At 27.5% G+C, this 21,507-nt stretch overlaps 2 protein-coding genes across 2 annotated transcripts; both read right to left on the bottom strand.

Annotated features, from left to right (window-relative positions):
- Positions 1-78: 78 nt before the first annotated feature.
- On the bottom strand, positions 79-1,087 carry LOC130820763 (uncharacterized). Its single transcript, XM_057686273.1, has one exon. It carries the CDS (start codon positions 883-885, stop codon positions 265-267), a length of 621 nt encoding a protein of 206 aa, XP_057542256.1. The 5' UTR covers positions 886-1,087; the 3' UTR covers positions 79-264.
- Positions 1,088-12,764: 11,677 nt separating this feature from the next.
- LOC130821240 (homeobox-leucine zipper protein ATHB-13-like) lies at positions 12,765-16,104 on the bottom strand. Its single transcript, XM_057686923.1, has 3 exons — positions 15,539-16,104; positions 14,344-14,795; positions 12,765-13,351 (listed from the first exon to the last, which is right to left on the bottom strand). Exons 1-3 carry the CDS (start codon positions 15,666-15,668, stop codon positions 12,983-12,985), a joined length of 951 nt encoding a protein of 316 aa, XP_057542906.1. The 5' UTR covers positions 15,669-16,104; the 3' UTR covers positions 12,765-12,982.
- Positions 16,105-21,507: the final 5,403 nt, after the last annotated feature.

Below are 21,507 nucleotides of genomic sequence, written 5' to 3'. Positions count from 1 at the left end.
ATTTTAGTTGAAGCACCATAATAGGATAAAGAAGGCAAGCCATTAAGTGAAGAATTAGAATCAAGAGAACCACAATTATAAAAAGCTTTTCAAGTTGCATTTACTTCATAACAAAATAACACAAATTACAGTATATTCCTAGCACATAGTCATATAATATTATACAAAAACCCCCCCAAAAAAAAACGCAAGAAAATTGAAAAAATTTACATACCTCTTTATTGATTTCAACAAAAAAAGTAAGAAAGACCCAATTGAAAACAATCAAAACCCTTTAGGGCCAGTTTCTTTAAGGACAACAGGTTTCTCAGCCATAGAAAGACAATACTTAGCAATCTCCCTAAATTTAGGGACACTCCTTAAATCAACCTTAGTACCATCTTGAAGAGTAATAACAATGTCACCCCATTCTCCAATAAACCTAGGAACAACTTGTACATCTTTAATCACTTTATAAGAGAAATCACTTCTATCTTCCCCAGTAAACCCAGAAATTACAGTTACCCTTAAATTTGTAAACCTATATCTTAGAAAAAATGCCCTTGAAATAGCAGCTAAAGTTAAGGGAAGCCAGAAAAGAGTAAAACCCAGAATTAAATTTGCAAGTAAATCACCATAATGAGCCCCACCATCAAAAAAGATTGTTTCTTCGGATGAATTTGAGGTGGATTTTTTGGTGTCAAATGTTGATATTGGTTTGTTAGTTGAGGATGAGGATGAGGATGAAACTTGGATTTTAGTAATGGGTTTGAATGATTTTTTTAGGGTTTGTTTGGACGGAAAAGGAAGAAGGTTTTGGTGATAATAATGGTGGCTTTTGTTAGTGAGATGAGAAGTGAAAACAATGGTGGTGGTGGTGGTGGTGGTGGTGGTGCAAGAGGACATGATTTGGTGGTGGTTTTAGCTTTTAGCCTTTGAAGAGAGGAAAGAAAGATGTGGATAAGGGTAGGACTTTAAGGTACCAAACATCTTTGTTTTTCTGAAACTAAAACAAAGAATTGCGTGGCGTATGTTTAACCAATCATAACTGAATTTCAACCTTAAGAATTCGAGAATCAGAACTGTTTAGTTGTTGAAACTTTTTATTTTCACCGTCATAAATAAATATTTCTTTCCTATTTTTATTGTCGACAGTAAAATTATACTGTTTTCACACTATATTTGCCTTCAATTGAGATGAATATAGGTATGATTTTGGTGTGTAGTGAGTGGATATGTGTATGAAAAGTTCTACCTATTATGGGGCCTCATATTTAGTGGGTAGGTGGTGGGTATTAGATTTTATCTGCCCATACCAACTCGCCCCACCCATTATCCACCCGCCCCGCCCCATAACCTCACACGGCCACACCCTATATCTATAAAGTACTAATTGATATTAATTTTATTTGTTGTTATAAAAAACTATTGACAAAAAATTAAAGATAGGAGTATTAATTTTAAATTATTATATTTTATGAATAAATAAAATTAGACGTATAATTAAATTTGTAGGATTTATAAAGTTTATAACGCGGACTTGAAGTGAATATGAGGCAAGTATAAGCTGGTTATACCCATGATAGTGTAGGAAATATAATGCAAATACAAATAAAATAAACCGATTTGTATTTCTCTTGTGTGGATGGCAATGGAACTCCTTACTTTGTAAATCACCAAATGGACATCATGAAGATAAGGTTGCAACAATTAGAAGGCGTTCATGCACTTTCCTATTGTGATAATTCTCCCACAAAGGTGCTTGGGATGATAAATGAAATTCACATTGAGATACAATCTACACAACAAAATTCTAGCACAAGAAAATTGCAATAGTAAATACAAGTGTTGTAGTGAATTATGAACTTTGATGATATTAAGAGTTAATTACTCTCTCAATATTATCTCATGAAAGGAAGAACAAGAATAAGAGTATTCTTAAGAGAGAATCATAAATCATATGAAATTGGGATGGAATGTCCCTTGGCATGAAACCTCTATTTATAAAGCTATGCATCAAACAATACCTCATTTTGAAACAAAAGTTTTTCACCAAGCAAAGCTTATGAATCAAAGTAATGTTTCATCAAACAAAACTTATGAATCAAAGTAATGATTCATCAAACAAAACTTATGAATCAAAGTAATGATTCATCAAATTCTTTGAGGCATTTAATTTGGACTTATAATATATTTATTTAGTCCCACTACTATACTAAGTATGTAGTATATACAAATCTACGTCTATATACTCTAAATGTTCAACAGATAGATATACCCAGTTCGCCATAGTGGGTGGGGTGGGTTTGAATACATACCCAGGTGGGCGCGCAAGCATGGATATGAAAATTTTATCCGCCATAAATAGTGGATAGGTGATGGATATGGCCGTATAAATATGAAAAAGGACATACTGCATTCACCTGTTTTTTTTTGCCATCCCTATACATAAATACTTAAGTAGCGGCCGATTTAATAAGTCAATTAATATTCATGTTGTCACTTGTCATCATAAGTATGAAAAATACTGATAAAGAAGCAAGACTTTTCTTTTGAGATAATAAAGAAGCAAGACTTAGAGCTGAATGAGTTGATAAAACTAAGATTATGCTAACCTAAGTAATGGAATCGACTCCCAGCCCATTTTCAAACCACAGCATGAGTTGGTAAAACTAAACCAAGTTTTTGCCACTTTTCTACATCATATCTTCTATTGTTTAGTTTATTTATCAATAGCTTTATATAATTTGTGTTGTATGGTTTAAAATGGATACATTTTTCAAGTGTAGCTTCTGGATTATGAGAGTGTTTGCACTATTAAGATCGAGTTGTGCGAAAGTAGGATTGTTTGGCAAAAAGTTGTTGGCTATTAGCTGTTTTGCTTGGCTTGTTTGACCAGGTGAAAGTATTGGCTGTTTTTATTGGCCTCTAAGCTAACTTTTAAAGTCAAACTGTTTATAAAGATGTTTGGTAAAATTGTTTATTGGCTGTTGGCTGATTTACTATAAAATGACCTTTATGGACATGAATATATATTTTGTTATTATTTTGAATTATGTGTGATATTTGACTTTTATATTACTTTAAAAACTTTTGTTATTGTTGTTTTTATTATTTTATATTTATTTTTCATTTTTATTATTTAAATATGGTCATTAAAATTCAAATCTTCACAAACATCGTATCGTTCTGAATTAACAATAATAGTAGGAATTTAAGGTATTATATGTAATCGTTTCATTTGTTATGACTTTAAAAAAAATAATTGACAATAGAAACAAAAAAAAAATGTGTTCCACTTTAACGTTCTAGATAAATTTTTATTCTTAATGTCTTACCTGGATTGAGGGTATTAGGAGAGAAATAGTAATCCAATAAAAAGTTACGGAGATAAACATAATTTGAATTGAAAATAAATATTAAAACTTGCAATATTTACCTCCAATAAGGGGCTATTACAACACCCCACCCCACCCCAAGGTAATAATTTCCTTCATCTCCTCTCTCCTACCAGTAAACCTTGATTTGTTCTTCCTCAAATGTAAGATGTGATTTCTCTCTCCTCCGATCCATCTCTCATTAGAACATGTTTTCTTTTGCCAACTACAATTGCAGCTAATTTTATTACCTTAATACCATCCCACTCCATTTTAAGTTAATTAAATACTTCACTATAAATACCAAACCATAAAAAAAATTCATTCCAAGTTTTTCCATTATTATATCCTGCTTTACTATTTCACATGGAAAATTATCTCCCTGCTTTAGTACTAGTAGTAGTAATCCAAACCACCCCTAAGAATACTTTATGGTGGCAAAACAAATTAAATTCAAAAATAAAATCCACAAATATCGTGAATTAAGGTCAAGTAAAAAATTATTCAAAAAAAAAGCTCAAATAAAAAAACATCAATAGCGTAAAGTATAAAGTTTTCATGAATATCTTGATACTCATACTCTATTTGGAAGAACAAAATAGCCAAAGGGTAGGTAATAATAGTAAATCAAGGACATATTTGTAACTTCAGCTGCAAGAGCACCCAACAGCCGTCAGAATTCGCTACTCTTCTTAGTCTATGAACTTTGGCGGAAAAGCCATTGAAAACGCCAAGCATTAATCCAATTACCAAACATTATTTTTTTGTTGTTTGACTAAATAACAAGCTAAAAGCTAAAAGCCAATTAAAAAGTTACGTAAAAAGCCAATTACCAAACATGCCCATAACAATTGTGCAAAAGTTTAAGACCAAGTTGTAATTTAAGATATCTAATGAGGGTTTTAAATGATGCGGTTGTAAGTTGTAACTTATTATAAATGTTACTCATTCTAAAATATGTTGATGATATTATGCGCTCGTTTTCACAATATGAGAATCAAGCGTGAATATTTACCTTAATTTTAAACGTTGTTAAATGTACTACTTTTCATTTAAATTTAATATGATAGAGTATATATAGCATATCATAAGTCTCTAAGTTTATAACCATAAGTGTAACCTTTTAATTGCGTACTATATTTTTCTTTTGCTTGTTTTTCTAGAGTTGGTGTTTCACTAGACGCAACCTTATTATCTTCGTTGATAATAATATTATATGTTATTTTCAATATCTTCTTAAATCTTAACTATTTAAAACTTTAGCAAGTCTTGTATAAGACTGTCTCACCGCGAGACGGACACATATAAGTAACTCAAAATATTAAATTGTTGTACTTTTATAGACAGAATTAATAAAACTGAAAAGATAACAATACTTTTAACTGATAGGCAAGCCCATATTAAGCCGTTTCATGATGAGATGGTCTTAATAAAGAATTTGTCTTAAAACTACTTAAGTGAGTGGAATATACCAATAGTATTCGAACTCATGGTACTATCCATAACAAACTATTGAATGGCCCAAATTGAATGAGATGTTGTTAACAAAAGGTAATCCAAGAAAGACCAATAGGCTTTCATCAAGCCCAACAGAATAGCTTCCAAAGTTATCCACACAAAATTATCCATTTATGAGTGGGCTATCCGTGAATCTCAACTCATTCGGCTCAAAGTTCGGGAGGACTTGAATATTGGGACCTTCTTTGCTATATGGGACTGAATGTTAGCCTGTAAAAAAGATTTTCGAACATAAAATAAAAGTTACAGAAATGCATATGCTGAGGTGGATGTGTGGGCACACTTTAATGGATAGAATTAGAAACCAAGAGTTTAGGGACAAACTAGGGGAAACCCCTATATCTGGAAAAATGTGAGAGAATAGATTGAGGTGGTTTAGTCATGTGGAGAGGAAGACTTTCGACGCCCCTGTGAGGAGGGTAGAAAGCATTATAGTAGATGGTAAGAGGAGCCGAGGTAGACCAAAGAGAACTTGGGATGAGCAAATAAGAATAGACTCGTAGGAGTTAAACCTCTCTGCGGACCTGACTAGGGATAGGAGCAGTTGGAGACGTCATATACACGTCTTAGATTACTGATGTCCGTCCTTTGACCTCTTAGTGCCCTCAACCCCTTGCCCTTGTCGTTTCCTTTCTATTTAGTTCTTTGTTTTCTTTTATATTGGTCCTTCTGTCTATAGGCCTTTAAGTTGTCTTGCTTGTGTTTTTCGCATCTCTTTATGTTTGTCGTTACAAATTATACATTATTTAATAGTTGTCATTAAATTTGAAGTTGACTCGATATAAATAAAAATATAAAATTAACCCAAATCTAAATTTGTTTAGGTTGAATATATACTAATGTAATTCAAAGAAACTTTTTAATACTCCATTATTTTTATTTGTGAGGGTTTTGTTTAATGAATAAGCTTCTTTACTTTATAATTGAATTTAGGCCAAACTTATTTAGATTATAATTTAGATTATTTGATTAAAAATTATATTAAAATAAAATTATGTAACATACAACATAAAAATAACAATTAAGTTAATTTTATGCAAATATAAAAATAAATATTTATTTTATTTTATATTAATATTTTGAATTCAACCAAACAAGAGCAAATTAATAGTAAAAGATAATGAAAATGCATGTGGTCGACTATTCAAGCTAAGCCCACTATGACGTTATAGAATGAGTAGAATATAGGTAGAGAGTAATAGAGTTGTTTTGTGCTCACAAGATTTACTCCTCGATGTAAGGAGTAATCAATCATTTGGTTAAAGTTAGGAGTATATATATATGGCACACCTTTCTATAAATATTTTGTTGTAAATGTTAATCATAAAATTAATTATTGATTAGTTTGACCCATTAAGCATAATCACTTAAGACAAAAGGATAAAGAAACATCTTTACTAAATCGTTGACATTAACCTCATATCTCAACAAACCTTCTTGTCAGTAATTTCATCCACCATAAAAATCAACAAATTGGCTACTAATAATTGGTACACTATACCTATTTTTTGTGCTATGTAGATCAGTTTCTTTAATAAATAGTTATTAGCTGAAATTATTCACTAATTTGATAAAATAAAAATATTAATAAATTTGCTTAATATTAAGCTTGTTGTTTATATGAATTATTTTATGAAGATGTTTGACATAAATTAATTGTTAAACGTTGACTATTAATCAGAAACAAAAAGGAATTTAAAGTCATTTTTACTTCAATTGTCAATGTGCTTAGCTTCTTTTTTTTTTATTCATGAAATTAGATTTTTGAAAATCGAGAATATGTTTGTGTAAGAGTAAATATTACTTGATTGCTTTAACAGGATAATACATTTTGTAAAAAAAAATAAAAAAATTAAATAAATAACATTTAATAAATATTAGAATTGCTACATTTGAATAATATATAAAGTTAAACCAATTTAAATAGTAGGAGTACTATTACACGTTTGTCGAGCTTCCATGTTATTGCAAACCCAGGTGCCTACCACATGCAATTGTTGATGCTATAATCCTAGAATAATAAATGATCGTCCAACATGTAGAAGATTTTATTTTATAGAATATTTGTAATATCTTGAAAAAAAAAATTCAATATAAACTTAATTATGTAATTAATTCCTTTTATTAATTAATTCCATTTTAACCACTAATCACGTGGCCACTTATTAGGCATCTAGATTCTAGATTTGTAGCTTAATTAAATATATAATTAATTAATTATAATATAATTGTCCACTTAAATGCCCAACATTTCCATCTATGCATGTTCCTTCTAATCAAAGATGCTATTTTTTTGCTTCTTTTCACATGATTTTATTTTTGAAAATTTAATCAACTATATTACACCAAAATTAAATATATATTGACTTATGGGCTATGAATGATTATGTAGAAGTTATTATTATTTATATAATATTTGCAATCAAATTTGGGGTATGATCTTACAATGGTAAGATAATTTAATTAAATGAACATCTCTATTTACTATAGTTGTCTTGTTGATGGATAACTTGTTCATTAGATTTGATTTGTTTAATTTGTAAAATTTTTTAGGCGGAATTCATGGTATTAATATATGGTAAACAATTGGGAAAAATTATAAGAAATTATCTTATTTATAGGTCTATTTGCAAAAAACTACCTTATGTATATTTTTTTACAAAAAACTACTTAATGTGATGCAAATGACTGCCACTTAACAGAAAACGTGAATTGACCGTTAAATTTGAGTGTTTGACTAATTTGAGAGATTAAGTTGTCTATGTAGCAGTATTTCATTGGTCCTCGTATTTTTAAATAATTAAAAATTAAAACACATAAATTAACAAAAAAATAAAAGATATTTGACGTAATTTTTACCCATCATAACGATATTTTTTTAAAAAACAAATGTCGCGATTGTAACTCTTTCGAAAATCCGGTCGAAACAAGTACTTATTCGCCTATTTTTCGACATGTAAACCGAAAAAGATATTTAACGCCATTTTTACCTATCATAACGATGATTATTCAAAAAAATTGACGTCATAATTACCCTTATAGAGTACCTCTTTTAGGAATCCGGTCGAAACAAGTACTTATTCGCCTATCTTCTGACACATAACCGAAAAAGATTTTTAACGTCATTTTTACCCTTCCTAATGATATTTTTTCAAAAAACGAACGCCTCGATTATCCTTATAAAATAAATTTTTTGAAAATCCGGTCGAAACAAGTACCTATTTGTCTATTTCTCGACAGGTGAACCAAAAAAATGTTTAAAGTCATTTTTACCCATCATAACGATGATTTTTCAAAAAACGGACGTCGCAATTATCCTTATGGCCTATGGGGAAACTCTTTTAAAAATTCGGTCAAAACAAGTACTTATTTGCCTATTTTCCAACACGTAAACTGAAAAAGAATTTTAACGTCATTTTTACCCATCATAATGATATCTTTTAAAAAAACGGGCGTCGCAATTATCATTTGGTGTAACTCTTTTGAAAATAAGTATTTGTTTTGACCGGATTTTCGAAAGAGTTACCCCATAAGGATAATAGCAACGTCCGTTTTTTAAAAAAATATCGTTATGATTAGTTAAAATGACGTCAAATATCTTTTATTTTTTTGTTAATATATGTGTTTTAATTTTTAATTATTTAAAAATACAAGGACGAATGACATACTACCACATAGATAACTTAACCTCTCAAATTGGTTAAATCTTCAAATTTAACAGTCAATTAACGTTTTTTGTTAAGTGGTAGTCATTTGCAAAGAAATATATTACATTAAGTAGTTTTTTACAAAAAGAAAAAATATATAAGATAATTTTTTGCAAATAGACCTGTAAATAACATAGTTTCTTATAATTTTTTCAAATAATAAGTACACAAGTTATTATATTTTATATATATCTATCCACAAATTTATAGTTTGTTTTTAACTTGTATAATGAAATTTTATATGTTTTTTTAATTATTTTGAAGTAGGAGCTAAGTATTTTTTTGCTATATGTTATATTAATTAAAAAAATTCGACAGTAATAAAAATTAAAATTGGAAACAAAAAAGTTTGAACTAGATGAAGCAAACAAATAGATATTATTAATTTGTGTTATGAGTGTCATTTCTTTCGGTGTAAACTTGATATAGAGTTAATTTAATTTGTTGAATTTCGAGTTAGTTTTAGATCGCATAGAAAATTAATAAAGACTTTTTATTTTTTTTTAATTAGTATTATTTTGCATTTTAGTATGTCATATTGATTTCGTACCTTAATTTTTTCTTTTTGCAATGGTTTTATAGTCATTTTTTTAACCTCATTCATAAAATTATTTTATCTTTTCAAATTAACCTCTATTATGTCATATACCATTTATTTTTATTTTTTTGTTCAAGTTAATATTTTTTTTCTAAACGAAAAAACATATAATACTGATTAAGAGGGTCAGATGGATTAAATGGGCAAGATTCGTTTTCTTGGAAATAGTGGAAGAAGGTAGGCCCATCTCTACAATTCTTTGACATCACCATACTCCATAGAACAGGAGTGGCAACAAAGACTTGAATGAATTGAATCAAGTGCCCTAAAAATAAATAATTTAATGATAAATACCAATTCACATTGCATTTGTTGATTTTACATTACCTAAAAATAGGGTGAAAATTTGAAAGCGACCATTTCCCACTCTTGGTGTATTTTCGTCCTCTACATTTTCCCTCATTATTCTCCTTGTCATTTATCTTCCTTGGAATGTGTGCTAGATACTCATACTCGTTTAAATTAGTAAACTTTTCTTGTTGAATTCGGTTCCGGTCAATTTTAAATTAGGTGTTTCAGATCAGTTTAAAATTGAGTTTTATATCCATATTATTTTTTATATTATTTTAAATTCATTTTGAATTCGGGTTAAGTCGGGTTTGGTTTTAACGTCGGGTAAATATCACGTTAGCAGGTTGTTTTGAACACCTCTAAAAAAGATAGATATAACTAATAGCTAATTAAAATGATTGATTTCACTAGTTAATTTAACTTAAATAAAGTATTTGTCAAAATTCAATTGGTCAAAAGAACTTACTTCCTCTGATTTTAATAGTTACTATATTTTTGTTTTTTGCGTTATCTAGTGGATAATTTGGTTCATTAATTAATATCTTTAATTTTATAATAAAAGTTTTGAAAAGTTAATATTATCAAAATATGCATTAGAACGAATCAAACAAGATCTCACTTAATTATCTTTAACATTATACATAGAGAAGTATAAGCTAAATTAGATCAGTTGATGAATAGTACTTTATTCGTTTTCTAATATTCTTCCCGTTTAGAATATTTTATTTTGAAAAGAGAAATTTAATTAAGATTTTTAAGACATATATAGATAATTATAATTTTTTATGATGCCTATTTAAAAATATTAAAATTTAAAAATAAATAGAAAGAACAAATAAAACAGAGAATAAGATGAAGGATTTTACTAAGTTGTTACTTATTTTTACAAGTCATGTGTTATTTTTACTCACAAATTAAAGTTAATTTGATTAATACTTTTCTAATCATTCAATTAGAAAAGACGCCAAAAGTTATTGCATGAAAGAAACATGCAGTGATTGATGCAATCATAAAATTTAACATCATTACCAACTGATAGCTCCTTTTAAAAGCTACAATACATCAGGTAATAGTATTACCGTAATAGGTATGCTATGCCCAATACATAAGGTTAAACATTTATTTCCATTTGATCACGACTTTTCAATATCATACAACACTAACTTTTAAAGGGTGTTGCTAAACTTCGCCACCCTTTTCATTTTTTCGCCAGCCCCCTCCAAATGAAATTACGAATTTGCCCCTGATTTTTGAAAATTACAATTTTGCCACTCATTTTAAATTTTTTATTTATAATAATAATAATAATAAAAACAACAATAATAAAATTAAATAATAATTATTATTATTCAAAAAAAAAAAAAAAAAGTTGAGTCGCCCAAAATTGGACGACTGAACCATGGTCGAGTCGCCCAATTTTGGGCGACTCAAATTTTTTTTTTTTTTTTCTTTTTGGAAAATAATAATAATAATAATAATAATAATACTAATAATAATAATTTATAGATTAATGTGGTCTATTAGCTCAATTGGACGACTGAACCATGGTCGAGTCGCCCAATTTTGGGCGACTCAAATTTTTTTTTTTTTTTTTCTATTTGGAAAATAATAATAATAATAATAATAATAATAATAATAATAATAATAATAATAATACTAATAATAATAATTTATAGATTAATGTGGTCTATTAGCTCAATTGGTTAGAGCATTGTACTATTAACGTGAAGGTCACAGGTTCGAGACCTGCACAAGCCATTATTTAATAATTATTAATTTTTTATCATATTTATAATAAAAAATTAATAATTATTAAATAATGGCTTATTCAGGTCTCAAACCTATGACCTTCACGTTATTAGTACAACACTCTAACCAACTGAGCTAATAGACCACATTAATCTATAAATTATTATTATTATTATTAGTATTATTATTATTATTATTATTATTATTTTTCAAAAAGAAAAAAAAAAAAAAATTTGAGTCGCCCAGATCTGGGCGACTCGACCATGGTTCAGTCGCCCAATTTTGGGCGACTCAACTTTTTTTTTTTTTTTGAATAATAATTATTATTATTTAATTTTATTATTGTTGTTTTTATTATTATTATTATTGTTATTATTATTATTATTATTATTACTGTTATTATTATTATTAATTTTATTTATTATTATTATTTAATTTTATTATTGTTATTTTTATTATTATTATTATTATTATTATAAATAAGAAATTTGTAAGGAGTGGCATTTTTGTAATTTTTTAAACTACAGAGGCAAATACGTAATTTTAGAGGGGGGTGGCGAAAAAATGAAAAGGGGTGGTGAACTTTAAGGATTGGGCTTTTAAACATATAATGCTAAAGATAAACCACATTTTCGATATTTTGCGTAAGGCTGCAGGATTTGAATGAGATTTTTTTTTTTCTGAAAGATGCGGACAAATTATATCCGTTCCTCTAATGAGAGAGTAAAGAGATATATACGCAGTTAAGAAACCCTCTAACTGTTAAACATATATATCCTTTTGAATATATATATATATATATATATATATATATATATATATATATATATATATATATATATATATATATATATATATATATATATATATATATATATATTTTGGGTTGTCGTGATCTTCTTGAGGATCTTTCTGAGGAATATTTATCTGAATATATACCTCTTTCTGAGAATCTTTTTATACAGAGCATCCTTTTATGGATATGAGTTGTCGCCTTTTTTGCCCATTTAAACTCTAATTATAGTTTTTATAGACGAAATACACTGTGTACGATAATGATGATTTTTTGCATATAGATTAGTTAGCCTCTTTTATGAATATGCGTTATACTACTACTTGAGGCAAAGCTATCTTAGGATGAATGTCGGCCACAAGACCACAACCACCAAAAAATCAATAAAATGTAATATCTGCGGTTTTACTCATGAATATTTTTACTATTCAATTAAGTTACAATATACATTTAAATTTCAACATAACAAAATTATTTAAATATTTTAATAATTATGGCCATTTTAAGCTCCTCCTAACATAAAATCTTTTTTGGGATGTTGATATGAAAATTAGAGCCCTCACTCATTTAAATCTTTGACTTCACATTTGTACCTTAAAAAATATTTTTAGTCATTATTAACCCAAAAATCAAAATTTAAAATAATCTTTATCGATAAATATGGTATTATTATGTGATTTATAGAAGCACACCCTTTATGTATCGCTATATTTATATTCTAAAGATCTATTTTTAAGTAAAAAATAAATAAATGGGCAGCAAACATCTCTTAAGCCAACTTGATATATGAACTTTATACACCAAAAATGAAAATAATAGCCATTTAAAAAAAGAAAAATGAAAAATAAATTAAGAAAATTGGGATAATTACTATGTCAAATTTAGTAACTTAATTTCTTGTGAGATAATAACCCAAAATATTTGCTCCCAAACAAAAGGGAAAAAAATTCAAAAAAGAAAAAAAAAACACTTAATTAAAATTTTGATGTTCAAGCCAAGGCCAAAACCCAGTTTGATCATCAATTCCACAAAACATGCTAGTAAAAGTTTCTTCCTTGACAGATGAAGATGGTTGTGGGCTATGGAAGAGTACTTGGGCCGGCCCATTGGGCCTAATTGATGATTGTGGAAAGAGTGTTATTCCGCTGGCGGTGGTGGTGGCAGCGGTGGTTGTTTGATGGGCCGAGAGGTCCAATGGGCTTTCAGTTGTTGTTGTGGGAGTCCTTGAAGAGTCCAACTTGATTTCAGAGCTATTCTCACTTCTATTGCTGCATGAACCTTCAGTCTCCTTGTTCAAATTGATTGACTCTGTTGGTTCTCTATTTTTTAATGATATTATCTACCCACCATAAAAAAAATTTATTAGAGTATATAAGTAATATAAAATATAACATAGTATTAAAAGTTAACAGTAACAGAAAGGTTACGAATTTAAATTATATCCCACTCTCATTTTAAGTGATAGAGAAATTATTTAGCGTTATGTATAAAAAAAATTTGTATTGCATTTATAACAGTGTCACATGATTCGTTAATTTCTTTGTGAATTGCAAACCAAAAAAACAAATTACGGTAAATTTTGGGCTATTCTTCACAAATTTGAGTGAATCGTGCATTGAAAAAGTAAATCAAGTTATGCTAGTCCACACTTGTACTTCAAAATGTCCTCATGTGAAGGCATGTATTAGAGACTTGAGTATATACAAAAATATATAATGAGGTTTCAATCATTAACCTAAATTGATGGTTAAATTGATTGATAGTTAAAAATTACTATTAATTTGAACTATAATCTAGGGAGCAAAATAATATTGATAAATAAAACTTCATAACATAAACAAGTAAAAAAAATTATTGAGAAAAAGTATGTAGATCATATGTAGAAGAAAGAACCTTCATAAAAAGATCAACTTTTTCTATTGAAAAGGCATGAACAAGAAACTTTTTCGATTCAATTGAAAATTAAAGAAAATTTTCTCTTTTTTTGGAGATAAAAAAAAATGATCAATCAATCAACATTATTCAAAAAGGTAATCCATGAAAAGAAAGGTGACTCAAGAATGTTGATGATCTTCTAAATTACTATTACCTCCATTTTAAAATACTACAATTTTAAAATACTTGCAATCGATTGTAACATATTGTATGGAAAAATATCATTATTAAATATAAGTATACAATAAAATGGAGAAAGTACTATCTCATATAGATTGAATTGTTATATTTTTACCAAAAATTTACTTAAAAATGTTATCTCTAGTTTAAACTTATAAAAATTTGAAAAAATATAGGAATCTGACTCAAAGGAAGGTAAATTGATTTAAAAATTACCTCAGCTTGAAGTTTTTGATTTTGGGCTTGAAGGGCATCATTATCAGCTTTAAGAGCATCAAATTGTCTCTTAAGAACATCATAATCCTTCTCTAATTGCTTAGTTTTCCACCTTGCTCTTCTATTTTGAAACCAAATAGCAATTTGTCTTGGTTGTAACCCAAGTGCTTTAGCTAATTGCATTTTTCTTTCAGGTTCAAGTTTATTACCCAACTCAAAATTCTTCTCAAGTGTTTTAACTTGTTCCATGTTTAATCTCCTTTTCTTCTCCCCGACTCCTCCTAATTGGGACCCATCATCTGATAATTCTTCTTCTCCTCCGTTATGATTATGATTATGATTATGATTATGATTATGATTGTTATGATGCCCATTTGTATCTTCACACATATCAATCCCTGAAAATGACATGGATCTCTTCCCTAATATTGCTCCCATTCCTCCTCCTCCAACTACATCAACAAACAACAATCATAAGTAAGACGATGTTAGATTATATAATATATTTTATCGAGTTGATTACTTAATATGATAGAAATCAATATGACAAGTTTGAATCTCATTCGCTCTTTCTTCGAAAAGGCATGATTAAGCATTTAAAATATCTCCAGACTGGGATCATAATACTACAAGCATGAACTTGAACTTGTGGTTAAAATGATTCATTTTTTTTAATTTCAAAGTAAGAAGACTTCCAAGGTGGAATGAAAAGTCGTAAATTACTAAACAAACCCATAATTCTCGTTAAGTTGATTCAATCTTACTAAAGAGAATTAAACTTTGAATCATGAGTTGGACAAGTAATCGATGATTTTTAAAGGAATTCTCTTGTCTTTCATTGCTATATATGTTAGAGTATATAACATATTATGGTTTTAATTATTAGCTTAAATTTTTAGTTAAATTGGTTACTTGACATATCAGAAGCTAACGTGACTAGAGGTTACAAGTTCAAATCTCAACCATCCCTTAAATTCAAGTGGAATATTTTGCAGTAGCTATGAAGATGACCTAAGTTGCATCCACACTTTTAGCCCAAAAGTCTATCATGTAAGAGAGCGTGTTAAAATAATAATATATTGTAAGTCTCAACCATCAGCTTAAGTTTTTGGTTGAACTAATTTCTTGATAGTATATAGGAATTCTTGGGCTTTACCCAATAAAAATTAAAAAGAAAAAGAGAATAAGAAATTACCATGAAAGTCTTGAGGAGTGCAAGAAGGAAGCATTCCAGAGAGAGAAGGAGGAGGATGGTTGTCATTATCAGGAGTTTGAAGCATAAAATTAGTAGGAAAGAAAGCCATCCCACTACAAGTAGTACTCATCACCTCCACTTTCTCTACTCTCTACTTGCACTTAATTACCATAAACTCACTTAAATTCTTCCAATCTCTTTTCAATTTTTCTTCAACGCTTTGATCTCATAATCTTGATCTCCTCCATTGTCACTTCTTCTAAGAAACAACACTTCGGGTGTTTTGAATTTATTTATTTTTTTGGAAATTTTATAAATATGAAGAATATTATATGTACACTGCTCTTTCTTTTGTTTATATATGGAGTTTTTTTTTTTTTTTTTTTTTTTTTTTGTGAAACTAAAGATGGTACACTGTTTGTAGTATAATGGATGGTTTATATACCTTACTAGCTTCCTAATAACAAGTTGTAGAGAAAGAGAGAGAGGAGGAAGAAGAGAAGGGAAAGAAAAGGTGAGCACTTTATGGAGTAATTTGGTTTTTATATTTCATCAATTTATTTCTTGGCGTAACACTTTGATTTTTACACTATTTATATTTGATTTTATTGATAAAAGACTTATAGGAGGTTTTGAGCATGTTTAGCATATTTGTCCGCATAGAGCTTCGAAAGATTTAAGAGTCTCAATGTTAAATTACTTGGTATATGTTAGTTGTTTAAAGATACAAAATTATCAGAAAAATATCATAATTTTTAAAATTGCACAGGGTCTTTATAGAATATGTCAATTTTTACTCCGTCCTTAAATAGAGTATATAAGGTTTAGTATATGAAGTATTATAAATCTTCAACCATTAGTTATTTGAGTTTTATTGTTGAGTTTATTATTTTTTAACATGAGATCTGAAGTGAACGTAGTAACAGAAGGTTCACAAGTTTGAATCTCAACAACATGAGTTTTTGATTAAGTTGGTTCTTCAATAATTTTAACTTTTTATAGTAATTTAAGATCTTATTCAATTTATATCAATATGTAATTTCAATGTTTTACTTATATAATACTAGAGACTTTAGTAGATAAGTAAAAAGAAAGAGAGGAACAATTTGATAAGCTTTTTATGATCTATATAGATGCATATAAAAGTCTTTAAAACAAATCTGACAATCTGATATTTACTTAATTTTGAATTAAAATTAACTTGATCTAACTTTAAATAATTTTAAAATTATGTAAAATCAAAATCAATATAAATATAAGACTCAATTTTAAATCGACCTAAAACACATAATTTAAAATCGATCGAAACCCCTCTAATTCCAAGTCTTAACCCAATTGTTGGATATTGCAATGAAGAATGTCCTGGATTGAATCCTGATCCAATGAAGAAAATGTCAACTGTAATTAAATGGGCAAATTAGTTTATTAAAAGCAGATTAATAAATTACAATGTAAATCCTTAAAAGCCTCGGGATTAATGTATTCCCTGACATGAGTATATAATAAGCCCATTGTCAGGGATCCAAATCAAACTTAATTATGTAAGTATGTAACTAACAAGTATTTCTAGACCCTAAAGGCTACAACTTTACATCATAACTTAATTTTCATGCTCGATTGTGAAATTTTGTGGGGAAAAAAATTACTATAAATATTAACTATAATAAAATTAAAGTAATATATATGCAACGTTTAGCACTCTCTTATTAAAGTATGAGTCAAGATTAGGAAAAATAAATAAATAAATTTAATTGAACGGACTAAAAAGATAAGACTAATTATTTGGGATCAAGAAAGTATAAGGCTTAAAAGTAAAATCTCACACTTATTTTTTTTTATATATTTATTGAACCTTATCATATGCTTCCTTCGTTTCAATTTACTCACGATATTGAATATACTGGCACTATTTACTTATTTATTATTAATTTGTAATTTATAAGTTAAAATATAGTCAAGTGAGATCATGTTTGATTTGTCTCGATGCCAAAATTATTAATATCAATTTTTTTTTAATTTTTTTATTATACATAATTATAGATATTAAGGATTGAATTAGTACATTAGACCGCGTGAAAAAGAAAATATTACAAGTATTTTGGAAAGGGAGAAAGTAATTGTTAACCCTTATTACAAGTTAAATAATACTCCACTTTTTAAGAAACAACTACTCTTGTGAGAGACCGTCTTTCAAAGAGATGACCTCAAAACAAGAAACCTATATTCTTATTTACTCTTTAATTTGTATTAATTAGATTATTTAACCCATATATATAATACATCTTTCGGAGAGACCATCTCACACAACGATTTGTGTTTAAGAAATACATGTTTTAATTTTATAAACCATTATAATTTATCCAATCATTTTTCTTGTTTGGAATTTACTTTATCCAAAAAGTTTTTATATTTCTACAGTAACTAACTTATATTGGTAATCATTTAACTTAATTTTGAAAAAAGTATTGCCTTTACCCAACTATTTCAAATCAATGTTCGAAAAAGAATCCAAAAAAATAAAAGTTTATGACATTATTTTAATTTATAAATACATTTCAAAGTTTTAATGATTTCATATAAAAGTAAAAAGTAATAATAACAAATTCATATACTATATGGCTTTCGTAATATACCATCAAAATCCACTAAAAAAAAATGGCACAATTTCGACTAAAAATTTTTGACTAATCAAAACAGTCGGAAATTTCCGATTGATTTTCCGACCGACAGGCGTTAGTCGAAATTTCCGACTAAAGTGCTACTGAATTAATCTTTGGTCGCAATTTTAAAAAGAAAAAAAAGAAAAATTTTAAATTCAATATTTCCGACTGAATTTTAGTCGGAAAAATTCCGACCGAATTGCAACTAAAATTCAGTAGGAAACCAAAATTTCATTTGCCTTCACATTATTGTTGCAGTTATGTAAGTTGCAAATTTTTAGTTGAAGTTGAACAAATTGTAATTATAGTAATAATTTATTAAAATTGTAATAACTAATACTTAGTAATAACTAATACTTAGTAACATCTAGTACTCTATTAAAATTGTAAAATCGTGAAATCGGAAGCGGCTCTCAACATCGAATCGTGAAATCGCATCGTAAAATCAACCGATTCTACCAAATACTACTAACACTTTATTAATATTATACTAATACGACTAATACTATGATAATAATGAACTAATATACAAGTAATTATATACTAATACATCTAATTAATAACATATTAATACTACAACAATATGACTAATAATACACCAATACGAGTAATAATATACAAATACAATTAACAATATACTAATACTATACTACGACTACCTTCAAAAACTATACTATACTACGACTAATAATACATTAATACGACTAATTGTATACAAATACAACTATAATACGACTAATTTGACTAATACGAATAATTACATATTAATACTACTAACAATACACTAATAGGACTAGCTAATATTACGTTAATACGACTAATTACATACTAATACTACACCAAGACGACTAATTACAACTAATACATACTACATTTAATAATGTGCTAATAATAGTAATATTAATATTATAATAACAACAACAACAACAATAACAACAATAATAATAATAATAAATACGACTAAATAACTAATAATGCACTAATACGAGTAGTAATATAATTATACAACTAATATTATACTAATGATACACTAATACGACTAATAATGCACTAATATAACTAATAATAAAAAAAAAAAAATTAGACGACTAATACAAGTAATAATATACTATACAACTAATATTATACTAATGATACACTAAAACGACTAATAATAATACTAATACTACTACTAATAATAATATTAATGATAATAATAATATTACGACTAATTACACAATACAACTACTACGACCAATTAAATACTAATAATATATTAGAACTAGATTAATACGACTTTTTTTTGAGTAAAACACTTATACGACTAATAATGCACTAATATGACTACTACGAAAACCTAACTAATAAATTAATAATAATTCACTAATATGAGTAGTAATATACTTATACAACTAGTAATATAATAATAATACACAAATAAAACTAATACGAGTAATAATATATTAATACAAGTAATAATATACTAATACAACTAATAAAAATACTGATACTACACTAATACGACTAATAGTACACTAATACAACTAATAATATATAAATAATAATGATAATAATAAAAATAATATTAATAATAATGACGATAACAATAATAATAATAATAATAATAATAATAATAATAATAATAATAATACACTAAGTGGCAGGAGTGTTATGTTATAGGTTCAATAACATAGCTTAGAGTATCACTAATCAACTGTTGGCCTACTAGTTGGAGCATGTATCTAATTTTCATGAGGTCTTAGGTTCAAAATTTCTCCTTGGAATTACGTGGGTGGTGGGTGCTACATGGATATTACGTGGCAAATCTCTTTCATCCATTTTTTTTCTGACCAATCAAGTGATCGGAAAACTGGTCGAAAATTTTTTTAAAATCCTTTTCTTGTCATTTTGGGATAAATTCTGAAATGGTATTTTCCGACTAATTTCCTACTATTAAATAGTCGAAAATTTTCTTCTATTTTCTGACTAACCTGGTAGTCGGAATTTTTGACTAATTTTTCGATTAACCATAATTAGTCAGAAATTTTGACTGTTTTGGGTGTTCGAGTCTTTTTTGTAGTGATCTTACTCCATCACTACTCATAAATTTGTAACAACACAAAATGATACAATTATATTACAAAACCACGAAAATATTTAGTTGTATAGATAATATTAAAAAAAAAATAAAAGAAATTGATAATGTATTTGATATATTAAAGGAATAAATGGAAATAAAAAGTACTGCAAATTTAGGAGACAAGAAGAGTACTTAAACTAAAATCATTGATAACCTGATAAATATCGAAGAATTTACGGGACAAAGGGAGAACTTAAAGAAAGATCTATTCATCCTCTCGTCCTTTTATCTGTAAAAGATTATCCTTACAATTAAATTAAAAAAAAAAAAAAAAAGTTTATATTGAGTAAAGCAGAACATTTAAAGTTGATGTAAAGTCAACAAGTAGGATTAAAATTATGAGTAATTCAACATAGACGGTTTTGTGTTATCTTTTTCTTTCCCAACTCTTAATAAACAGATGCAAAGTCCATTTCATATTTTCTGGAGACAGTTGTAAACTAAATCAAAGCAAGCAGTTTACAATACTCCATACACAAACATGGAATTCCATTGTTAAAAGTGAAAAGATTACACCTCAAAAGAAAAATTAAATGATTAAGTATATCAAAAGATTATGTGAACTTTCATTTTAAATGATTAGTGGGTAACTTCAAAAAAATTTAAAAGTAGAAAATCGGCTATTGTCTCAATTTATTGAGACCATTTCACAGTGAGACGGTCTCATATGGACAAACCTAATTTTTATTTTCTTCAAAATTAATGAAAAGAAAACCACTTTTTATTTAATTATCTATTACACAAGTTTAATTCCACTAATTTTATTTTAAATATAAATAATTTAGACTACTTATATAGACTCACAATGAGATGTCTCACGCAAAACTTATTTAAAATCTTAAATTTGATTTTTACATGACACTTCTTTTTCTTGAGCCAACCATGTGAAAAAAAGAATTAAGAATTCAAAGTAAACCTTTACTTGTATACTTTTCTTCCTTAATTCATTTGTCTATACATGATTATTTAAAAATTTTAACATTAGACATAAATCATTGCACTACTATCAATGAGAAAGTCAAACTTAAAATAAGTTAATTAACATAGTTGGTATATAATATAATTGTACAATTGTACCATATTAAGATAAGAAAACTGTTAAAAGAAATATCTGACTCACTTGTAATCTCATATCAAAGAGTAAAAAAGGAGATAATCAACTTATAATTTATCATGCTTATATAATGTTA

This window comes from Amaranthus tricolor, chromosome 8, assembly GCF_026212465.1.
Source record: "Amaranthus tricolor cultivar Red isolate AtriRed21 chromosome 8, ASM2621246v1, whole genome shotgun sequence".
In the NCBI taxonomy this organism is placed as follows: Eukaryota; Viridiplantae; Streptophyta; class Magnoliopsida; order Caryophyllales; family Amaranthaceae; genus Amaranthus; species Amaranthus tricolor.
Note: the sequence above shows the minus strand (reverse complement) of the source record. Positions and strands in the feature narration are given on the sequence as shown.

Coding starts and splice junctions, on each gene's coding strand:
- LOC130821240 (XM_057686923.1), bottom strand. CDS start 15,668: ATGAGTACTACTTGTAGTGGGATGGCTTTCTTTCCTACTAATTTTATG. Junction 14,796..15,538: donor CACTCCTCAAGACTTTCATG/GTAATTTCTTAT, acceptor TTGTTGATGTAG/TTGGAGGAGGAGGAATGGGA. Junction 13,352..14,343: donor ATCAAAAACTTCAAGCTGAG/GTAATTTTTAAA, acceptor TATGGTGGGTAG/ATAATATCATTAAAAAATAG.
- LOC130820763 (XM_057686273.1), bottom strand. CDS start 885: ATGTCCTCTTGCACCACCACCACCACCACCACCACCACCATTGTTTTC.